Source organism: Nerophis ophidion, linkage group LG19 (assembly GCF_033978795.1).
Source record: "Nerophis ophidion isolate RoL-2023_Sa linkage group LG19, RoL_Noph_v1.0, whole genome shotgun sequence".
Lineage (NCBI taxonomy): Eukaryota > Metazoa > Chordata > Actinopteri > Syngnathiformes > Syngnathidae > Nerophis > Nerophis ophidion.
This window is the reverse complement of record NC_084629.1, coordinates 8,536,367-8,561,196: the sequence shown is the minus strand read 5'-3', so window position 1 is coordinate 8,561,196 and position 24,830 is coordinate 8,536,367. Positions and strand designations below refer to the sequence as shown.

Below are 24,830 nucleotides of genomic sequence, written 5' to 3'. Positions count from 1 at the left end.
CCCAACTGTGCCCAAGACCCAACCTCCCGGCGGATGATTTTAGGTTGTCAACTTTTTCATTGTCCCATTTACTCCCTTCCATTGGCAGCAAGACAGGCCCAGAGCAAAACACCTATTACTACTAAGTGGCCTAGTGGTTACATACAGTGTCCGCCTTGAGATCGGTAGGTTCTGAGTTCATGCCAAAGACTATAAAAATGGGACTCATTACCTCCCTGCTTGACACTCAGCATCAAAGGTTGGAATTGGGGGTTAAATCACCAAAAATGATTTCCAGGCGTGGCCGCCACAGCTGCCCACTGCTCCCCTCACCTCCCAGGGGGTGAACAAGACGATGGGTCAAATGCAGAGGACAAATTTCACCACACCTAGTGTGTATGTGACAATCATTGGTACTTTAACTTTAATACTACCACCACCATGCTTGACGGTAGTGCTAGTGTTCCTGGGATTGAATGCCTCGCCTTCTCTCCTCCAAACATATTGCTGGGTATTGTGGCCAAAGAGATCAATTTTAGTCTCATCAGACCACAGAACTTTCCTCCAGAACAGGGGTCGGGAACCTTTTTGGCTGAGAGACCCATGAAAGCCAAATATTTCAAAATGTATTTCCGTAAGAGCCATTTAACATTTTTCAACACTGAATACAACTAAATTCGTGCGTTTTTAAGTATGACCAACATTTGTAGAGTACAATAAGTCTCTTATTCTTTTTAACGGCATTGTTATTCTAAAAGTTAACCAATAATAAATATAATACTTCTTACCATTAATGCGACATCTTGAACAGGTGCGGTAGAAAACGGATGGTTGGATTAAAATGCATGAGAATGTTTTATCATTTGAACGTTATTTTTGAAACTGTGATTACCAGCGGAATTATTCATTACTTATCGTGTTAAGCGGTATAGCTCGGTTGGTAGAGTGGCCGTGCCAGCAACTTGAGGGTTGCAGGTTCGATTCCCGCTTCTGCCATCCTAGTCACTGCCGTTGTGTCCTTGGGCAAGACACTTTACCCACCTGCTCCCAGTGCCACCCACACTGGTTTGAATGTAACTTAGATATTGGGTTTACTATGTAAAGCACTTTGGTCACTAGAGAAAAAGCGCTATATAAATATAATTCACTTCACTTCACAATGTCAGCTAAGATTTATCTGAGAGCCATATGCAGTCATCTGGCTCTAGAGCCATAGGTTCCCTACCCCTGGTTTAAGCATTAGACACCTTTTTACCTGCACTCTGTCTCCCGCTGTTTCCCACATCTACAAAGCAATTAGATACCGATTGCCACCTACTGATATGGAAGAGTATTACACGGTTACTCGGCATAGCTCGGTTAGGAGAGTGGCCGTGCTAGCAACCTGAGGGTTCCGGGTTCGATTCCCGCTTCCGCCATCCTAGTCACTGTCGTTGTGTACTTGGGCAAGACACTTTACACACCTGCCCCCAGTGCCACCCACACTGGTTTAAATGTAACTTAAATATTGGGTGTCCCTTTGTAAAGCGCTTTGAGTCACTAGAGAAAAGCGCTATATAAATATAATTATCTGATAGCCATATGTAGTCATCAAAAGAGCCACATCTGGCTCTAGAGCTATAGGTTCCCTACCCCTGCTCTAGAAGGTCTTACCTTTGTCCATGCGATGTCAGCTGAAACAAAAATTGAGCTGCTCGGCTACAAAATTAGGGGCTATGCTGGATCTTCAACAATAATGCTGGCAATATTCACTTCTTAGAGGGGACAACCTAGCGCAGTTTGGAGAGTGGCTGTGCCAGCAACCTGAGGGTTCCTGGTTCAATCCCCACCTGCTACCATTTTAGTCACATCCGTTGTGTCCTTGAGCAAGACACTTCACCCTTGCTCCTGATGGGTCCTGGTTAGCGCCTTGCATGGCAGCTCCCGCCATCAGTGTGTGAATGTGTGTGTGAATGGGTGAATGTGGAAATAGTGTCAAAGCGCTTTGAGTTCCTTAAAAAGGTAGAAAAGCGCTATATAAGTATACCCCTTTTTAAAATGTTTTACTATTTAGGCATGTCCACTGTGAGCTGGCACGTGCACACATGTGAATGATATTTATATAGCGCTTTTCTCTAGTGACTCAAAGCGCTTTACATAGTGAAACCCAATATCTAAGTTACATTTAAACCAGTGTGGGTGGCACTGGGAGCAGGTGGGTAAAGTGTCTTGCCCAAGGACACAACAGCAGTGACTAGGATGGCGGAAGCGGGAATCGAACCTGTAACCCTCAAGTTGCTGGCACGGCCGCTCTACCAACCGAGCTATGCCGTCCCTGCCCCTGCCCTTTTTTGTCTCGTCTTAAAAAGTGCCCTCTGCCTTTGTGTGTGTTTTTTTGTTTGTTTGTTTGTTTTTTTCTTTAAACAACATTCATAAATTCCTGTTAGGGATGTAAAAAAACAAAACAAAACAAAAAAAACTGCGGTACAAAAACTCCACGTTTTCTTGTAATACCGGGTTGTTTGAGCCAGCGCTTCTGCCAGAGAGAGAGGGCTAGTGAGAGAGAGGACAGAGAGCCAACTGCGGCCTGAGGAGACGTGACAGTGGAGCAACTTGAACCTGTGTGTTATGGTCTAGTCGCCGTCCACTTATTCAGCATCTAATATGGTTAATATTTCAGAAAAACGCTGTATTATTCTATTATTCAACGTGTCAGCTTCTGTTTTTGACGGACTTCGGAGCACAGCGCATCAATTGAGCACGGCGCATCAAATCCGCACAGAGCAGAGCGGATCCTGCGGGACAGGAAGTAGTGTACAAAATACAAAACAAAATACCGGGTTCATTTTCAAAATAAAATGAACTGTGTTTACCGCGGATCACATTTCTCTCACAGTAGAGGTTTAGATATAAAGTTGTATTGCGTTTCAGTTGTTTAGTCTGAGCATTAAGGGAGAAAGACCATAAGTTACAACTTGATGGTGTTTTCATCAAGTTAAGGGAAGAAGGACAGATTTTCACATTGAAGTTTTTTCCATTTGGGTATTTTTTTTTTTTCGAAGTTCATGTTGCACTGTTCAATGCTCAATATTAAAGTGCTTATCTTTAACAATAAATGGCCTAATAATAAACCAGTATTTTGTTGCTTTTCATGTCTTCCAAGCCTATGATAATGTGAACTAACTCATGATTACAATTTGTTGACACAAAAGAAATGGCAATCACTTTTACCTACAAAGGACACACAGCTAAGTAGTTAGCTTCCTAATAGCAAATTTAATTTGACATTATTTTCCATATTGTGTAAAAGACCAAGAAAAAAATGTCCTGCCCTTTTCTGACTTTGACGGACTTCGGAGCACGGCGCATCAATTGAGCACGGCACATCAAATCCGCACAGAGCAGAGCGGATCCTGCGGGACAGGAAGTAGTGTACAAAATATAAAATAAAACACCGGTTTCATTTTCAAAATAGAATGCACTGTGTTTACGGCGGATCACATTTCTCTCACAGTAGAGGTTTAGATATAAAGTTGTATTGCGTTTCAGTTGTTTAGTCTAAGCATTAAGGGAGAAAGACCATAAGTTACAACTTGATGGTGTTTTCATCAAGTTAAAGGAAGAAGGACAGATTTTCACATTGAAGTTTTTTCCATTTGGGTATTTTTTTTTTTTCGAAGTTCATGTTGCACTGTTCAATGCTCAATATTAAAGTGCTTTTCTTTAACAATAAATAGCCTAATAAGAAACCAGTATTTTGTTGCTTTTCATGTCTTCCAAGCCTATGATAATGTGAACTAACTCATGATTACAATTTGTTGACACAAAAGAAATGGCAATCACTTTTACCTACAAAGGACACACAGCTAAGTAGTTAGCTTCCTAATAGCAAATTTAATTTGACATTATTTTCCATATTGTGTAAAAGACCAAGAAAAAAATGTCCTGCCCTTTTCTGACTTTGACGGACTTCGGAGCACGGCGCATCAATTGAGCACGGCGCGTCAAATCCGCACAGAGCAGAGCGGATCCTGCGGGACAGGAAGTAGTGTACAAAATACAAAATAAAACACCGGGTTAATTTTCAAAATAAAATGTACTGTGTTTACGGCGGATCACATTTCTCTCACAGTAGAGGTTTAGATATAAAGTTGTATTGCGTTTCAGTTGTTTAGTCCGAGCATTAAGTGAGAAAGACCATAAGTTACAACTTGATGGTGTTTTCATCAAGTTGAGGGAAGAAGGACAGATTTTCACATTGAAGTTTTTTCCATTTGGGTATTTATTTATTTATTTTTTTCGAAGTTCATGTTGCACTGTTCAATGTTCAATATTAAAGTGCTTATCTTTAACAATAAATAGCCTAATAATAAACCGGTGTTTTGTTGCTTTTCATGTCTTCCAAGGCTATGATAATGTGAATTAACTCATGACAATAATTTGTTGACACAAAAGAAATGGCAATCACTTTTACCTACAAAGGACACACAGCTAAGTAGTTAGCTTCCTAATAGCAAATTTAATTTTACATTATTTTCCATATTGTGTAAAGGACCAAAAAACTATTTCCTGCCCTTTTCTGACTTTGAGCCCCTGCCCCTCTATAATCATGTGCACGTCCCCGACTGGGAGGTGTACCCACCTGTGTTAGCAACTTTTTGAAATGGTGTTGACTCATTTTGAGTGGATAGTAAATATATACTGTATTCAAGATCTTCAGGGACTAAAACATTTCCAGCTGTACTTCCTATACTAGTGTCACGTGAGAAGACATACTATAATAAAATTGGTATATGTACAGTATCCGTGTGCTACAATATCCCACCTGAGTTAGCATTTCTTGCTCATGCAGGAGCATGAGCCTGCTGGCCGATCCTTCGGCTCGCTGCTCCAGAATCAGAGAGAAGTGTTCGATGCTCTTAATGGAAAGCTTCTCTTGCAGGGTCGAAATGACATCCTTTCAAAGAGACATAGAAAAAAAATACTTCAAAAAAAAGGTGGAAAGGTCAAACACCACCACAAAGAATGCTCTCAAAACAGTCACTTTTTTTTCAAAGTTCAACCGATAATTTGACTTCAAAAAAGAGCCCCAAGGTCAAGTGGTTACTAAAGTTCAGCCTATACAGCACAGGTGTCAAACTCAAGGCCCGAGGGACGGATCTGGCATGTGGCCCGTAAAAGCTTCGAAATAATATGCAATAATAAAAGTTTTTTTATTTAACGTATTCGTTCTTTCCATTATGGCAGAACAAAGCTATTGTGTATCTTTTAAACCTTATTATTACCTAATAAGACAACACATACAAATTGCATTATAAATAAATACTTAAATACACTATATTGCCAAAAGTATTTGGTCACCCGTCCAAATGATGAGAATCAGGTGCCCTAGTCACTTGGCTCGGTGTAAAAAATCAAGCACTGAGTTGTCACCCCCGGATGCAACAGGATGAGGAGCAGCAGGATTTAAGGTAGGACCTTGTTTTAATATAAAAATATAACACAAGAACACTTGTACAAAGGGTAAAACAAAGTTGTGCCAATGCACAGAAAGCGAAATGCTAACAGTTAGCAAGAGTCGAGTTCAAAGTCCATAGAAGCGCGTGCAGAGCGCGCGGAAGCTAAGCTAAGACTTAGCAAAGTACATACAAAAGGCAAGAATATCACACTCAACTGTTGCAAGAAGCAAACAAAACGTCCAGAACAGGGAGCACCAACGTGGTGACCAGATGAGTAGCCCGCTGGCCTGTTCTAAAAATAGCTCAAATAGCAGGACTTACCAGTGAACTGCCTCTATTTTTTAAATTGTATTTATTTACTAGCAAGCTGGTCTCGCTTTGCTCGACATTTTTAATTCTAAGAGAGACAAAACTCATAGAATTTGAAAATCCAAGAAAATATTTTGAAAACTTGGTCTTCACTTGTTTAAATAAATTAATTTATTTGTTTTACTTTGCTTCTTATAACTTTCAGAAAGACAATTTTAGTGAAAAAATACAACCTTAAAAATGATTTTAGGATTTTTAAACATACACATTTTTACCTCTTCTTTTCTGACAATTTAAATCAATGTTCAAGTAAATTTTTTAGCTTCTGTTTTTTCGACGAAGAATATTTGTGAAATATTTTTTCAAACTTATAATGATTTAAATTCAAAAATGTATTCGGGCAAATCTAGAAAATCTGTAGAGTCAAATTTAAATCTTATTTCAAAGTCTTTTTAATTTTTTTTTTAATTTTTGTTCTGGAAAATCTAGAAGAAATAATCATTTGTCTTTGTTAGAAATATAGCTTGATCCAATTTGTTATATATTCTAACAAAGTGCAGATATGATTTTAACCTATTTAAAACATGTCATCAAAATTCTAAAATTAATCTTAATAAGGAAAAATTACTAATTATGTTCCATAAATTCTTTTTTAATTTTTTTTCCAAATGATTCGAATTAGCTTGTTTTTAGTTGAATTTTGAATTTCAAAGAGTCGAAATTGAAAATAAACTACGTTTCAAAATTAAATTTCCATTTTTTTCCCTGTTTTCTCCTCTTTTAAACCGTTCAATTAGGTGTTTTTTTTCATTTATTCTCTACAAAAAACCCTCCATAAAAGGAAAAAAAATGTACGACGGAATGAAAGACAGAAATACCCATTTAAAAAAAAATAAAAAAAAAATATATATATATAAAATATATAGATTTATTAAAGGTTAATTGAGCAAATTGGCTATTTCTGGCAATTTATTTAAGTGTGTATCAAACTGGTAGCCCTTCACATTAATCAGTACCAAAGAAGTAGCTCTTGGTTTCAAAAAGGTTGGTGACCCCTGGTCCAGAAAGAACTAAGGTATCAGGCGGTCTTAAATACAAAATTATAATCAAAGACAGGTGTGCGACAGGCGCCAGTGCAGGTGGAACAAATGAAATCGCCGTGGTGATGAATATGAACTAGGAAGTGCTCAAACAAAGGGATCGGCAGAGTCCAGAAATGATCAAAACACCAAAAAGGATACAAACATAAACTCGAGATGTGATCCAGGAACCGGAACACAACACACTTAGGCATGGAGACTGTTTCTACAATTTTTTGTGAAAGAACGGGTCGCTCTCAGTGATTTCCAGCGTGGAACTGTCATAGGATGCTACCTGTAAAACATATCCAGTCGTGAAATTTCCTCGCTCCTAAATATTCCACAGTCAACTTTATTAGAAGAAAAGTGAAGAGTTTGAGAACAACAGCAACTCAGCCACCAAGTGGTTGGCCCTGTGAGCTGACAAGAGAGCGGTCAGCGGATGCTGAAGCGCATAGTGCAGAGACTTTCTGCACAGTCAGTTGCTACAGAGCTCCAAACTTCATGTGACCTTCCAATTAGCCCACGCACAGTACGCAGAGAGCCTAATGGAATGGGTTTTCATGGCCGAACAGCTGGATCTAAGCCATACATCACCAAGTCCAATGCAAAGCGTTGGATGCAGTGGTGTAAAAAAAGCACGTCGCCATTGGACTCTAGAGCAATGAAGACGACTTCTCTGGAGTGATGAGTCCCGCTTTTCCATCTGGCAATCTGAGGGACGAGTCTGGGTTTGGAGGTTGCCAGGAGAACGCTACATTTGGGAATTCATTGTGCCAAGTGTGAAATTTGGTTGAGGAGGAATTATGATGTGGGGTTGTTGGTTTTTTTTGGTCCTTTATTTTCAGCCGAGTGTGAAGCGACCGGAATGAGAATCAGCACCTCCAAGTCCGAGTCCATGGTTCTCGCCCGGAAAAGGGTGGAATGCCATTTCCGGGTTGGGGAGGAGACCCTGCCCCAAGTGGAGGAGTTCAAGTACCTAGGAGTCTTGTTCACGAGTGGGGGAAAAGTGGACCGTGAGATCGACAGGCGAACGTAATGCGGACGTTGTACCGATCAGTTGTGGTGAAGAAGGAGACACTTGTGATTTAGGGCTATATAAATAAACATTGATTGATTGCCCCAAGTGGAGGAGTTCAAGTACCTAGGAGTCTTGTTCACGAGTGAGGGAAGAGTGGATCGTGAGATCGACAGGCGGATCGGTGCGGCGTCTTCAGTAATGCGGACGTTGTATCGATCCGTTGTGGTGAAGAAGGAGCTGAGCCGGAAGGCAAAGCTCTCAATTTACCGGTCGATCTACGTTCCCATCCTCACCTATGGTCATGAGCTTTGGGTCATTACCGAAAGGATAAGATCACGGGTACAAGCGGCCGAAATGAGTTTCGTCTGCCCTGTGGCGGGCCTCTCCCTTAGAGATAGGGTGAGAAGCTCTGCCATCCAGGAGGAACTCAAAGTAAAGCCGCTGCTCCTTCACATCGAGAGGAGCCAGATGAGGTGGTTCGGGCATCTGGTCAGGATGCCACCTGAAAACCTCCCTAGGGAGGTGTTTAGGGCACGTCCAACCGGTAGGAGGCCACGGGGAAGACCCAGGACACGTTGGGAAGACTATGTCTCCCGGCTGGCCTGGGAACGCCTCGGGATCCCCCGGGAAGAGCTGGACAAAGTGGCTGGGGAGAGGGAAGTCTGGGTTTCCCTGCTTAGGCTGTTGCCCCCGCGACCCGACCTCAGATAAGCGGAAGAAGATGGATGGATGGATATTTTCAGTGAAATTAATTTTAAATGCTCCAGGATACCAAAACATTTTTGGACAATCCCTTGAGATGGCACTTCAAGTTCATATGTGAGTAAAGGCAGGTGGCCAAATACTTTTGGCAATACAGTGAATCTGCTTAACTTATGAACTCAAAACAAGCTATTTAATCTAATTGTACACTGTGAAAATGACAGTAAAATTTTCGGTAAAAAAAGAGTCGCCAGATTTTACTGTAAAAAAACAGCTTTCCATTTACAGTAAAAACCACTGTAAATTTGACGGTAAAATTATGGCGACTGCCAGCGTTTTTTTCTGCATGTATGTTGTTTTTACATTGTGTGTCAAAAAATAAATAACATAATATATATTATTGTATATATTATATATATATATATTGCGTACATGAGAGCGGTGGTGTGTGGGTGCTGTGATCGTGACGCCCCTGCTTATTTCAGTAAAACAATGCCAAGCGCCAGGTGTTACAGTGTGGCTTCATAGTAAAAGAGTGTGGGTACTAATATATATATATATATATATATATATATAAACAATAATCAAGTGCATAGTATTAATACCATGAAGCAAATCCTTTATATTCACATATTATTCACTGTTACAAGTAGCCGTAACTGTGATGTGTTCCTTAATGAAAAGGAGTTTGACCCCCCTGCTATAGAGTGAACGCCACTTTGGATGTTTGCCACCTACCTTGATAGAAGTGTTGCTGTCAAATTTAAACGATTTAGTCTGACCGTTCTCCAGGTAGACCTTCAGGACATTTGGCATAAAAAGAAGAGAGTTGTCCTTCACAGTTTCCTGAGAGTGGAATGAAAATAAAACAGTTAAAGAAAAGTGTCCTCAGGGAGAAAACGTTTAAAAGAAAAACAAAAAGAGGAACTGTTTTAATGCGTATGCATTTCAAAAGATGGTTAATGTAGTTGGTTTGTCTTACTTTTACTCATGACCTTTTTCGCCTCTGAGCATCAGTAGAGCTCTTTATGCAAAATATAATGACCCTGGAGATCTTGAACATGGTTGTTGGAATAATTGTATCTAAGTTATCACAAAACTTTTTGTTGCCTTGAGTTCCCGGCGAGAAGACAAAGCTGTCTTTGATCCTACCAAGAAGGCTTGTAACATTCCACTATGTAGGATGGGAAGCAACATGGAGGTGTTCTGTTTCTTTGATGTATTGTAATCAACAGAAATATATTAGATAGATTAGATTAGATTAGATAGTACTTTATTTATTCCGTCAGGAGAGTTCCTCCAGGAAAATTACAATTTTCAGCACAATCCCATTCAAGATCAGACAAACATTAAACATTATTATTATCTTGACCTGAGATCTACAAAGCGAAGAGGAAGCAGGACCTGACTCCCCTCCAGGGCCCTCTTCTTTGAACTGTTTTACGACCTTTTCTGTGAACTGTTTATGACAGTGGTCCCCAAACTAATTGACTCGGGTGCCGCAGTTAAAATAATTTGGCCGGGCTATCTATATATATATATATATATATATATATATATATATATATATATATATATATATATATATATATATATATGTATATATCAGGGGTCGGCAACCCGCGGCTCCGGAGCCGCATGCAGCTCTATGGCAACTCTGATGCGGCTCAGCTGCAAAATCGCCGACCCCCCAGATTGTTGCGGGGAGATTCCGGAATTCAATGTCCGGGAGAGGCAAATTTTCACTCGGACTACAATATTAAGGGCGTGCCGTGATGATATTACTCTTAACGTCCTCTTGAACGCCATCGCGCCTGCCATTCAAGGAATGCTATTTGCGTCCTCTTGAACGTCATCACGCCCGCCATTCACGGAATGCTATATTTGCGTGCCGACCGGACATATACTATATACTATGTTTTACACCCCGCGAGCAACAACCCCCCCCGCGAGTTTGGTGCTCGTGGGGTGTATAATATAGTCAGGAAGTTTAATGGATGCAAAGGATTCTGGGTATTTGTCGTGTTGCGTTTATGTTGTGTTACTGTGAGGATTTTCTCCGGAAACGTGTTTATCATTCTTCTTTTGTGTGAGTTCACAATGTGGCGCATATTAGTAGGAGTGTTAAAGTTCTTTATATCACAACCGCCAGTGTACTCTGTGTCACCCAGTATGCCTTCCAGTCGTGTGCGTGCATCTGCGGAAGCCTCTCACAACATGTTGCTGGACTGGCAAGCAGTTTGTACATGTTGTTGAAGGTGTTTGAGGCAATGGCTTCATAGCATGGCCTTATTCTTGTCATCTGGGTGACCACCAGCAGATATCAGCGAGAATAGTTGCGACTCGGCTCCCATTGTCTTCCTCATTTTGTGAAACGGGTCGAAATGGCTCTTTGAGTGGTAAAGGTTGCCGACCCCTGCTATGTATATATATATATATATATATGTATATATATATATATATCTACACATACATATTCCTCTCACACTAATTGACTTAATTGACTGAAAACATGACATCAAGTGCGCACTCTATCGATGGAAAAATGCATTTTTAGACAATTTGATTTGCCTGAGCAGCTAGGAGACAAAGAGTAACAAGCAGTAGAAAATGAATTAGAAAGGACAAATTTTAAAATCAATCAATCATCAATCAATGTTTACTTATATAGCCCTAAATCACTAGTGTCTCAAAGGGCTGCACAAACGACATCCTCGGTAGGCCCACATAAGGGCAAGGAAAACTCACACCCAGTGGGACATCGGTGACAATAATGACTATGAGAACCTTAGAGAGGAGGAAAGCAATGGATGTCGAGCGGGTCTAACATGATACTGTGAAAGTTCAATCCACAATGGATCCAACACAGTCGCGAGAGTCCAGTCCAAAGCGGATCCAACACAGCAGCGAGAGTCCCGTTCACAGCGGAGCCAGCAGGAAACCATCCCAAGCGGAGGCGGATCAGCAGCGCAGAGATGTCCCCAGCCGATACACAGGCAAGCAGTACATGGCCACCGGATCGGACCGGACCCCCTGTTGATCTGTATTTGGGATCTGCATAAGTCCTGAAAATTTGCACGCATCTGCCTTTGTAGTCCGTGCGACCCCGTAGTGGAAAAGATTCTTCTTTTTTCTATCTTCTTGTTATGGGACATTCTGAAGCCACTGTCAGCAAGCGGCTTGAAGATGATCGGGAAGTTCTGGAGAGCGGCTTGGCGCGGGCAAGCTGCACGCTGCACGTGTTCAAGGAGCACGTGCACGAGCTTGTGCTCCGTGCAGGCATCTACGAGTGCAGCAAGGACAAGAAGGAGGAGGTGAAGTCCGAGGACGAGGACGCTCAGAGCAAGCTGAAGCAGCGCCGAAGTCGCACCAACTTCACGCTGGAACAACTCAACGAGCTGGAAAGACTCTTCGACGAGACCCACTACCCTGACGCCTTCATGCGGGAGGAGCTCAGCCAGCGCCTCGGTCTCTCCGAGGCCCGCGTCCAGGTGGGTCCCGGACCGCTTGGGGCCTGCTTTCTGGGTCCCTGAAGCGCCTTTGTAGTCCAACGCTGTAGTCGACAAGTTCCTTTTTTTCCACTATCCTCTTGTTGTGGGGCAGACTGGCTCGTACACGCACATGCATCCTCCGCTGTTGGCATTTCCGCGCGACATGACGGCGACTTCTATCGTTGTCTCTGACATTCACTTCCGAGCTGGACCTGGCTCTGGCACGCCGCCTTCAAACAAATGACGTCACAACCCAGAGGCAACCCAAACATAGTCAAGTAAAGTTAAATTTGAGTAATCTTAACAAAAAAAAACACTGGAAAAAAAATAAACAAAATAATAAACAAGAAATATAATTGTAATGCTTTAGTAGCAACGTCGAACATGTTTAAACCCTCGTCATTCGCACACTAAAAGTTGTAGATCCAGACATCATCAAAATAATAAAAAAAAATAAATAAAAAAATTAAACTTGGGACCTCCCGCGGGCCGAATTTTGGACGCTGGCCGGCCGGATCCGGCCCGCGGGCCCTAGTTTGGGGACCCCTGGTTTACGACCTTATCTTTGAACTGTTCTGTAACCAAAGGCGCTGGCTGTCTCCCTTAGAAACAGATGCTGACATGTAATCAGGGAAAGTCCAAATAAAATCTTTCATCAGAGCATGGGGAGACTGTACAAAGAGTACAGTCCAGACGTAATTGAGCCGAATATAATTCTGTCTCTGTTTGATTCCTTGCTTCTTGTCTTGTTTAATAGATGTCATCAGTGTTGGAACCTGATAACAGTGATCCTAAACAAGATACGCTTTTACATATCAAGAAAACTTGCTTTGATTTCTAATAAGATATCTCAATATTGTAATTATTAGGATGTGATGAGGTGGCGACTTGTCCAGGGTGTACGCCGCCTTTGGCCCGATTGTAGCTGAGATAGGCTCCAGCTCCCCCCACGACCCCAAAGGGAATAAGCGGTAGAAAATGGATGGATGTAATTATTAGGGCTGCAATGATTAAATTGATTAATTCAATTACAAAAAAAGCTTTCATATTTATTATGTTGCTTCGATTAATCATTTATTGAGTGTACGAATAAAAATGAATAAACGCCGGATAGCATGGAGTTACCAGAATTTTGAATACGCAATAAATTTTCCACTGTAATAGAGCGTACATGAGAGCGGTGGTGTGTGGGTGCCCCTGCTTATTTCAGCAAAACAATGCCAAGCCAGGTGTTACAGTGTGGCTTCATAGTAAAAGAGTGCGGGTACTAGACTGGCCTGCTTGTAGTCCAGACATGCCTCCCATTGAAAATGTGTGGCACATTATGAAGCCTAAAATACCACAACGGAGACCCCGGACTGTTGAACAACTTAAGCAAAAATGGGAAATAATTCCACCTGAAAAGCTTCAAAAATTGGTTTCCTCAGTTCCCAATCGTTTACTGCATGGGAGTCAAACTCTGGCCCGTGGGCCAAATTTGGCCTGCCGTGTAATTTAATTTGGCCCTTGAGGCAATATCCAATTAACATTAGAGCTGGCCCGCCGGTATTATACAGCGGCGCATTCACCGCTAATACTTCCCGGGAGACTCCTGAAGTTCAGTGCCCCTCCTGAAAATCTCCCAAGGCAACCATTCTCCCAAATTTCTCCCAATTTCCACTTGGACAACCATATTGGGGGCGTGCCTTAAAGGCACTGCCTTAAGCGTCCTCTACAACCTGTCGTCATGTCCGGTTTTCCTTCATACAAACAGCGTGCCGGCACAGCCACGTAATATATGCAGCTTTTACACACACTTAATTGAATGCCCCGCATACTTGGTCAACAGCCATATGGGTCACACTGAGGGTGGCCGTATTAACAACTTTAACACTGTTACAAATATGCACCACACTGTGAACCCACACTAAACAAGATCCGCACCGAACACAACCTACAGAACGGGCGGCATAGCTCGGTTGGTAGAGCGGCCGTGCCAGCAACTTGAGGGTTGCAGGTTCGATTCCCGCTTCCGCCATCCTAGTCACTGCCGTTGTGTCCTTGGGCAAGACACTTTACCCACCTGCTCCCAGTGCCACCCACACTGGTTTAAATGTAACTTAGATATTGGGTTTCACTATGTAAAGCGCTTTGAGTCACTAGAGAAAAGCGCTATATAAATATAATTCAATTTAACAAATACCCAGAACCCCTTGCAGCACTAACTCTTCTGGGACGCTACAATATACACACCCCGCCCACCTCATTGTTATATTTTTTAAATTCATTAGCCTGTGAAAACGTTAATGTTGATATTTAGCTCAGAGGGCTGCAAATGGAAAAGAGGCATTATTTTTATTTTCTTAAAATTTTATTTAATTTAATTATGTTTTTTTGTTTGTTTTTTGATGGTTGCTTTTGCATGATTAAGTTATGTAAGCGTTGCTTGTTCCATATTCCGTGTTAAAGCAAATCAGTGTTGCAAACAGAGCAATAATTAAGGTTTTATTCATGCACTCTCTCTTGCTACTTCAAGGCTTCAATGTGTGATTCATTATTGTTATTTTATTTTCAAATTTGTTATTGTCCTGTGGAAAAAGTTTATTTTTGATATGTTCCTCAGATGGCTGCAAATAGAAAAGAGGGATACGATTTTTATTTAAATTTTGTTTGATATGCCATTGATATTTTTAAATTGTTATTATTATTAGTTTAAACTAGATGTTCCATGTCACTATAAAGTTATATAAGCCTTGCTTGTTCAATATTCAACGCAAAACATGTTTGGGTCCCTTTTAATAATTTGTTCAACCTCGGCCCGCGGCTTTGCTAAATTTTAAATTATGGCCCACTTTGTATTTGAGTTTGACACCCCTGGTTTACTGAGTGTTGTTAAAAGGAAAGGCCATGTAACACAGTGGTAAAAAACTCCTCTGTTCCAACTTTTTTGCAATGTGTTGCTGCCATTAAATTCTAAGTTAATGATTATTTGCCCCAAGTTTCTCAGTTCGAACATTAAATATCTTGTCTTTGCAGTCTATTCAATTGAATATAAGTTGAAAAGGATTCGCAAATCACTGTGTTCCGTTTTTATTTACGAATTACACGACGTGACAGCTTCACTGGTTTTTTAGATTGTCGACAAGAATACACGGGATATTCTTTCTCGCCGTCGTCTGTCATATTAAAGCTTGTGTGTAACTGTGGCAGTTTCACATATTCTAGACGTGCTAAGAAGAATATAATAGAAGAAGAATATAGTGGCGGTTCAACAGCTTGATGAATTACATTGTGAGTGCAAAGTGATTACATTTGCTTCTCCACATCTTACTATTGTGAGCGTTCTTATAATCGGCATATGAAGAGTAAATCAATGTAAAAACAGCCATCCTGCTGATGTGGGTTGCAACTGCATTGTTTTGAACAACCAAAATAAAAAACTCCCAATTTGAAAAATGGACATCTTGTCGGAAACCCGCATGCGTTTGTTACGTCTCGTCTCGATTACTGTAACGTATTATTTTCGGGTCTCCCCATGTCTAGCATTAAAAGATTACAGTTGGTACAAAATGCGGCTGCTAGACTTTTGGCAAGAACAAGAAAGTTTGATCATATTACGCCTGTACTGGCTCACCTGCACTGGCTTCCTGTGCACTTAAGATGTGACTTTAAGGTTTTACTACTTAAGTATAAAATACTACACGGTCTAGCTCCAGCCTATCTTGCCGATTGTATTGTACCATATGTCCCGGCAAGAAATCTGCGTTCATAAGACTCCGGCTTGTTAGTGATTCCCAAAGCCCAAAAAAAGTCTGCAGGCTATAGAGCGTTTTCCGTTCGGGCTCCAGTACTCTGGAATGCCCTCCCGGTAACAGTTCGAGATGCTACCTCAGTAGAAGCATTTAAGTCTCACCTTAAAACTCATCTGTATACTCTAGCCTTTAAATAGACCTCCTTTTTAGACCAGTTGATCTGCCGCTTCTTTTCTTTCTCCTATGTCCCCCCCTCCCTTGTGGAGGGGGTCCGGTCCGATGACCATGGATGAAGTACTGGCTGTCCAGAGTCGGGACCCAGGATGGACCGCTCGCCTGTATCGATTGGGGACATCTCTACACTGCTGATCCGCCTCCGCTTGAGATGGTCTCCTGTGGACGGGACTCTCGCTGCTGTCTCGGATCCGCTTTGAACTGAACTCTCGCGGCTGTGTTGGAGCCACTATGGATTGAACTTTCACAGTATCATGTTAGACCCGCTCTACATCCATTGCTTTCGGTCCCCTAGAGGGTGGGGGTTGCCCACATCTGAGGTCCTCTCCAAGGTTTCTCATAGTCAGCATTGTCACTGGCGTCCCACTGGATGTGAATTCTCCCTGCCCACTGGGTGTGAGTTTTCCTTGCCCTTTTGTGGGTTCTTCCGAGGATGTTGTAGTCGTAATGGTTTGTGCAGTCCTTTGAGACATTTGCGATTTGGGGCTATATAAATAAACATTGATTGATTGATTGATGCAGGAAAACAGGATTTGAACATACTTAAAGAGAGGAGAAGCAGTCATGCATACACAGGTCCTCAAATATAATCCCAATCTTTGAGCACTGAGGAACAGGTGAGGCAGCCTTAAATAGCAGCCTGATTGGCAAACTGCAATCAGGTGAGCCTGGCTGCCAATCAGGGACAGGTGAGGGGAAACGAGCGCTCAGGGAGACGTGCAGGAAATGCAACAAAAATAACAGCGATGACGGGATATAAACTTAAAAAAAAAAAGGAAACACAACCAGAAAATGAAGTGACAGATTGTCACACATTTAATACAAACATGGAATTTTGATAATGTTGTACAAATATTGCAGCAAAAGCCGTACAACAAAATATGAAAAAAAAACAAAAAACTATATGGTGCCAGCCTGGCCGTAAAATTTGTGAACATTTACCATGAATCGTTATTTATAAGTGAATCACTTGTTTATTTTTCAACAAGTTTTTAGTTATTATTATTATTTTTTCCAAATAGATCAAGAAAGACAACTACACATGAGCAATATTTTTGCACTATTATACAATTTAATAAATCAGAAACTGATGACATAGTGCTGTATTTTACTTCTTTATCCCTTTTTTTAACCAAAAATGTTTTGTGCAATCTACTAATTCAGTGGTTCTCAACCTTTTTTCAGTGATGTACCCCCTGTGAACATTTTTTTAATTGAAGTACCCCCTAATCAGAGCAAAACATATTTGGTTAAAAAAAAAGAGATAAAGAAGTAAAATACAGCACTATGTCATCAGTTTCTGATTTATTAAATTGTATAACAGTGCAAAAATATTGGTCAATTTTAGTGGTCTTTCTTGAACTATTTGGAAAAAAATGAAAATAACTAAAAACTTGTTGAAAAATAAACAAGGGATTAAATTATAAATAAAGATTTCTACACATAGAAGTAATCATCAACTTAAAGTGCCCTCTTTGGGGATTGTAATAGAACTTAATTCTAAACATTTCTTCACAAAAAAATAAATCATTAACATCAATATTTATGGAACATGTCCACAAAACATCTAGCTGTCAACACTGAAGATTGCATTGTTGCATTTTTTTTCACGGTTTATGAACTTACATTCATATTTTGTTGAAGTATTATTCAATAAATATATTTATAAAGGATTTTTGAATTGTTGCTATTTTTAAAAAATCTCAAGTACCCCTTGGCATACCTTCAAATACCCCCAGTGGTAAGCGTACCCCCATTTGAGAACCACTGTACTAATACAAGTCTCAATCAATCAATCAAAACCCGATCCGTTTTTTTTTTTTTTTTAGAGGAAGGCTTATTCCTGTCAGGCTTGTCAACTGACAGTTTGGTTATGTTCGTTTGTGTTATATTTTCTGCCAGCACTCTTACTTTGGTTCCTTTTCCTGTTGCACGTCTCCCTGAGCACTTGTTTCCCTCACCTCTCCCCGATTGGCAGTCTGACACACCTGGTGGCAATTGGCAATCAGGCTACTATTCATGCCTGCCTCGCCCTCCAGTCAGGGCTGGAGTATTGTTAGCTGTTTCCTGGTTCCTGTTTGCTGTATCCTGTATGAGGTTTTGCTGTCTCCTGGTTCCTTGTATTTTGTATCCTGTTTCCTGTTTGCTGTCTCCAGTTTGACTGGTTCCTGGTTTCTGTTTTTCTGCATTTTTTTTGGGACATTAAAATTTTTGTCACGGCTGGTCATACCAAGTGCCGTGCCGTTTTCTTGATGTTCTGCTGTGTTTTGGGTTAGTTCCTGTCCTGTACTTTTATTTTGGTGACTCTTCCTGTTGTGTTAGTGTTTTTTTTTCGTGACCACGTCACACATCTTTTTCTGAGCACTGTTTCCCCTCACCTGCGGCTGAATGGCAGCCAGGCCACACCTGGTGTCAATCAGCCGGCTACTATTTATGCCTGCCTCGCTCTCCGGTCAGGGCTGGAGTATTGTTAGCTGTCTCCTGGTTCCTGGTATTTTGTATCCTGTTTCCTGTTTGCTGGTTCTTGTTTGCTGTCTCCAGTTTGCCTGGTTCCTGTTTTCCTGCATTTTTTTTTTACATAAAAACATTTTTTTTGTCACGGCTTGCCATACCAACCTGTGCCCTTTTGTTGATGTACTGCGGTGTTTTGGGTTAGTTCCTGTCCTGTACTTTTATTTTGTTGACTCTTCCTGTTGTTTCAGTGTTTTTTTTCGTGACTGCATCACACATCTTTGTCCGAGCACTGTTTCCCCCTCGCCTGCGTCTGATTGGCAGCCAGGCCACACCTGGTGTCAATCAGCCGGATGAGTATTCTGTCAGGATTTGCAGGTGACGAACACCAAGATGCAGAGACGGCAGGCGTGATGGAGGAAATCATGACTTCATTGTGAAGTGATTTATATTTATATAGCGCTTTTCTCTAGTGACTCAAAGTGCTCTACATAGTGAAACCTGACATCGAAATTACATTTAAAACAGTGTGGGTGGCACCGGGAGGTGGGTAAAGTGTCTTGCCCTTGGACACAACGGCAGTGACTAGGATGGCCAAAGCGGGAATCGAACCTGGAACCCTCAAGTTGCTGTCCAAAGGAATCAGACAGGAAAACAGGACTCAAGAACCAGGTTAACATCAACAGGATACAGGAGAACTCGAGACAGGAAACAGCTAACCTCTAACAATACTCAAGCCGTTTTGTCCTACTAATGTTGGCGGTCCTTGAACTCGCCATAGTTCGTTTACATGTACAACTTTCTCTGACTTTCTCAGACGTGTTTTTGTCTCATTTTGTCCACCAAACTTTCAATGTTGTGTTTGAAGGCACAAAGGTGAGTTTTGTTGATGTTATTGACTTGTGTGTGGTGCTAATCAGGCATATTTGGTCACTGCATGACTGCAAGCTAATCGATGCTAATGTGCTATTTAGGCTAGCTGTATGTACATATTGCATCATTGTATGTGTAGGTATATTTGAGCTTCTTTAATTTCCTTTAAATCCTCTTAATTCAATTTATATTTGCATTTCTCATGACACATTATTCGTAAGTAATATTGGCTGCATTTCTGATAGTTGTTTGTGTGCCATCTTGTTACAGACCACAGCAAACGTTACCCAGCTTGCAAAGATTGTAATAAATCCATTAGAAGAAGACAACTTGAACACAAACATCTATACCTTTGGCATTTCTTGATTGATTGATTGATTGATTGATTGATACTTTTATTAGTAGATTGCACAGTACAGTACATATTCCGTACAATTGACCACTAAATGGTAACACCCCAATAAGTTTTTCAACTTGTTTAAGTCAGGGTCCACGTTAATCAATTCATGGTACAAATATATACTATCAGCATAATACAGTCATCACACAAGTTAATCATCATAGTATGTACATTGAATTATTTACGTTATTTACAATCCGGGGGGTGGGATGAGGAGCTTTGGTTGATATCAGAACTTCAGTCATCAACAATTGCATCAACAGAGAAATGTGGACATTGAAACAGTGTAGGTCTTATTTAGTAGGATATGTACAGCCAGCAGAGAACATAGTGAGTTCACATAGCATAAGAACAAGTATATACATTAGAAGTACATTTGAGTTGTTTATAATCCGGGGAGATGGGATGTGAATGGAGGAGGGTATTAGTAAAGTGTTGAAGTTGCCTGGAGGTGTTGTTTTAGAGCGGTTTTGAAGGAATATAGAGATGCACTTACTTTTATACCTGTTGGGAGTGCATTCCACATTGATGTGGCATAGAAAGAGAAGGAGTTAAGACCTTTGTTAGATCGAAATCTGTGTTTAACGTGGTTTGTGGAGCTCCCCCTGGTGTTGTGGTCATGGCGGTCATTTACGTTAAGGAAGTAATTTGACATGTACTTCGGTATCAAGGAGGTGTAGCGGATTTTATAGACTAGGCTCAGTGCAAGTTGTTTAGTAATTTCCAGAAGTTACCTCTGAGAAGCCTCCATTTTACTAATGATTTTGAATGTTTTAAAAATGTGTACAATAAATATTACCAAACCCATCCATCCATTTTCTACTAACGCCACCAACTCACCAATGAAAACCAAATAAATCACTATTTTGTGATAGTTCCCATTCAGTACATCGTCTATAGCAGTCCCCTTTTTCTCTTCACTGTACCATCTGCTGACTTCACACTAGCGGACTCTTTGTGACTTACCCATTATATGTTCTTTCAAGCTTTTGTGATTACCCTTTTAAAAATCAGCTCCCTTAGTTAACGTGCGGAAGAAATATCGGTTTCACTGCCCTGGTGTCGGCTTTGACGAGGCAAAAGCGCTGTTAGGCGCGACTTACAGGGAGCTGGCCATTGATGATGACCTCTTCGGCAAAGCGGACTTTAACAGGGTTGGTCTTTAACTTGGCCTTCTTGGCTGCGCTGATGAATGCCGACTTGGGTGACTTTGGGAGAGAGAAGAAGAAAAGCGACATGAGACATTTTAAAGGACATTCAGTTCTTTCGGTCCATGAATCAAAGACATTGTGTGGTCTTCGGGTCTGTGGGACCTGTTTTCATTTTTTATTAAAGGAAAAATGATACAATTAATAAATTTTTTAAACTGAGAGTCACTGACTTTGGCTCATTTTCTGTAAAGAACATATATCAGAATACATAATTAATGACCACACACCATACACCCTCCCCTACATATTTCTATTACATATACGATGTCCGGTTCCACTGGACCTGGGGCTAATAGACATGTGGAAATTGATGTTCTGTGTACCACACACACGCACGCACACACACACACACAGCAGGCCTAGACAAGAGGAGGACAGACCTAAATAGACCTCCTTTTTGGACCAGTTGATCTGCCGCTTCTTTTCTTTCTCCTATGTCCCCCCCTCCCTTGTGGAGGGGGTCCGGTCCGATAACCATGGATGAAGTACTGGCTGTCCAGAGTCGAGACCCAGGATGGACCGCTCGTCGGGACCCAGGATGGACCGCTCGCCTGTATCGGTTGGGGACATCTCTACGCTGCTGATCCGCTTGAGATGGTTTCCTGTGGACGGGACTCTCGCTGCTGTCTTGGAGCCACTATGGATTGAACTTTCACAGTATCATGTTAGACCCCCTCGACATCCATTGCTTTCGGTCCCCTAGAGGGGGGGGGTTGCCCACATCTGAGGTCCTCTCCAAGGTTTCTCATAGTCAGCATTGTCACTGGCGTCCCACTGGATGTGAATTCTCCCTGCCCACTGGGTGTGAGTTTTCCTTGCCCTTTTGTGGGTTCTTCCGAGGATGTTGTAGTCGTAATGATTTGTGCAGTCCTTTGAGACATTTGTGATTTGGGGCTATATAAATAAACATTGATTGATTGATTGATAGGTACACAGAACATCAGAGGGTCAAATGTGCGAGAAAAAGAGAGCAGACGGTGTTGTAACCTTGTGTGGGAACCGCGGGTGCAGAAACACAAGAGAAGAATCCCTGTGGGATGCAGAAACTGGCAGAGAAATTTTCCGTGCAACGTTCATATTGTCGTTACTCAGCCAGCATTTGTGGGTCGGATGGACCCGTTGCATTTCGTGGCTTTTAATGCCTCACAATCAAACACTGTTATGTTTAAATACTGAACAGATGTTTACCTTATCCCAATAAACATCTGTTCAGTGCAACGGGTCCATCAGACCCGTACTTGCCAACCTTGAGACCTCCAATTTCGGTAGGTGGGGGTTGGGGGGCGTGGTTAGGAGGGGAGGAATATATTTACAGCTAGAATTCACCAAGTCAAGTATTTCATATATATATGTATATGGGAGGACGTTAATGAAACTGCCAAACAATAAACCCACATAAGAAACCAAGAACTCGCCCTCGATCGTTCTAGTTATAACGTTATTGGGCAGACTCACTGTTTCTATTGTGGGAAAGCGGACGTGAATCCATTCCAATCCAATCCAATCCACTTTGTTTATATAGGACATTTAAACAACAGGAACGTTTCCAAAGTGTTGCACAGCCATGTTAAAAACAATATTAAAAAACAATATTGTTCTCGACCAACGACTGAATAAAAAACAAAAATAAATAAATACAAAACCAATAAAAAAATAAATATGATTAAAAACAATTTTAAAGGGTAAAATCAATCAAAACACTGGGGCGGTTTAGCTCGGTTGGTAGAGTGGCCGTGCCAGCAACTTGAAGGTTGCAGGTTCAATTCCCGCCTCTGCCAACCTAGTCACTGCCGTTGTGTCCTTGGGCAAGACACTTTACCCACCTGCTCCCAGTGCCACCCACACTGGTTTAAATGTAACTTAGATATTGTGTTTCACTATGTCAAGCGCTTTGAGTCACTAGAGAAAATGCGCTATATAAATATAATTCACTTCAACAGTAAAGTAGAAATCAAAAAGTATAAAAACACAGAGGACAACAGAGGACCACACAACTCACGTAGTGTTAAAGGCCAGAGAATAAAAGTGGGTCTTAAGACGAGACTTAAAACACTCCACTGTGGAAGCAGTTTGAACATGGAGGGGCAGAGTGTTCCAGAGCTTAGGGCCGACCACAGAGAAAGCCATGTATCCCCTGGTCTTAAGTCTGGTCTTGGGCACCATGAACTGGAACTGGCTCTCGGACCTCAGAACGCGCGCAGGAATGTAAATTTGGATGAGGTCCGAGATATACTGAGGTCCAGTCCATGTAAAGATTTAAAAACAAACAGCAATGTTTTAAAATCAATTCTAAAATGAACAGGGAGCCAGTGCAAACTCTGAAGAATTGGGGTTATATGCTGGTGTTTCCTGGCCCCTGTTAAAAGTCGTGCTGCCGCGTTCTGGACTAACTGCAACCGGGAGAGAGCTTTTTGGCTAATGCCAGCATAAAGTGCTTTGCAGTAGTCCAGGCGACTTGAAATAAAAGCATGCACGACTTGTTCAAAAAGGTTCAAAGATAAAAACGGTTTAACCTTTACTAAACGACGAAGGTGATAAAAACACGATTTTAAAACGCCATTGACTTGTTTGTCTAGTTTAAAATCGCTTTCTATAGTGACGCCAAGGCTGGTGACCTTGGGACGCACATCATTTTGCAATGGTCCCAAGTCAGTGAGGGCCGGACCAAAAACTGAAATTTCCGTTTTTCGCTCATTCATTATTAAAAAAATTATGTGCTAACCAAGCCTTGACGTCGCATGGACAGTTAAGAAGGGGTGTCAGGGGGGCGTGGCCTTTTGAAATTGGCATATAAATTTGTCAGTCATCTGCATAAAAGTGATAAAACACTCCATGTTTCTTCAAAATCTCTCCAAGAGGGAGGAGATAAAGAGCGAGCAGGATGGGGCCTAAAATAGATCCCTGGGGGACACCACAGGCTGTCCTCACTCAGGTCCGCATGGAGCTGGAGGCCACGCCCCCTCCAGCTCCGCCTGAATTTCGGGAGAAAATTTGGTTTTCGGGAGAGGCACTGAATTTCAGGAGTCTCCCGGAAAGTCTGTGAGGGTTGGCAAGTATGATCAGACCCACAAATGCTGGCTCAGTAACGACAATATGAACGTTGCACGGAAAATTTCTCTGACAGTTTCTGCATCCCACAGGGATTCTTCTTTTGTGTTTTTGCACCTGCGGTTCCCACACAAGGTTGCAACATTGTTTGTCAACACTGTCTGCTCTCATTTTCTCGCACATTTGACCCTCTGCTGTTACTCAGCCAGCGTTTGTGGGTCTGATGGACCCGTTGCATTTTGTGACTGTCAATGTCTCACAATCAAACACTTTTATGTTAAAATACTGAACAGATGTTTACCTTATCGCAATAAACATCTGTTCAGTATGGCTGAGTAACAACAATATGAACATTACACAAGGGTTAAAGTAAGACTGAAAAGGAAAGTCTGGAAATGCGCGTTGTTACAGAAGAACTGATTAGTCCTTCTTAGTACTATGAACACTACACGTTTTTTTCTGCAAATAAAATCCTTATTCAAGTGTATTTGCTTTATAAAGCCAACAAAATGGTTCATGGTAAGAAACACCTCTGATTAATATCAACTGATTGGAGAGTATTGTAATATTTCAGCCCGGCTATGCTGTAATTGCTGTAGAGTCAACCCTCAATTCAACCGACTGGTCTTCTGACCTAAAAACAGCGAGCGACTACGCACTTGGCTCAGTTATGGTCGCCATCTGGTGCTCAGTGGTTGGGAAATGTTCACTTGTGGCAGGTTTATCTGAGGTCAGTTTCAATACATGAGAAGACTGGTCCAGATTTTTGTGTAATCATGTCCCAATGCTTTGGATGCAGTGACATTTGGCACGTTTGGTACAGAGCACCAGGTTTTGGACGGTAGTGTTGACTACGGCTGTCT

General features: G+C 41.5%; 1 protein-coding gene across 4 annotated transcripts in view; it reads right to left on the bottom strand.

The window, feature by feature from the left end:
* The window catches only part of frmpd4 (FERM and PDZ domain containing 4), a 167,574-nt gene that overhangs the window by 15,499 nt on the left and 127,245 nt on the right, over positions 1–24,830 (bottom strand). For all 4 annotated transcript variants that reach the window (XM_061879082.1, XM_061879085.1, XM_061879083.1 and 1 more), the window contains 3 exons: positions 20,812–20,916; positions 9,267–9,374; positions 4,784–4,915 (listed from right to left, as the gene is read on the bottom strand). In XM_061879082.1, coding sequence (XP_061735066.1) covers positions 4,784–4,915; positions 9,267–9,374; positions 20,812–20,916 — 345 coding nt within the window. The remainder of the gene's footprint in view (positions 1–4,783; positions 4,916–9,266; positions 9,375–20,811; positions 20,917–24,830) is intronic.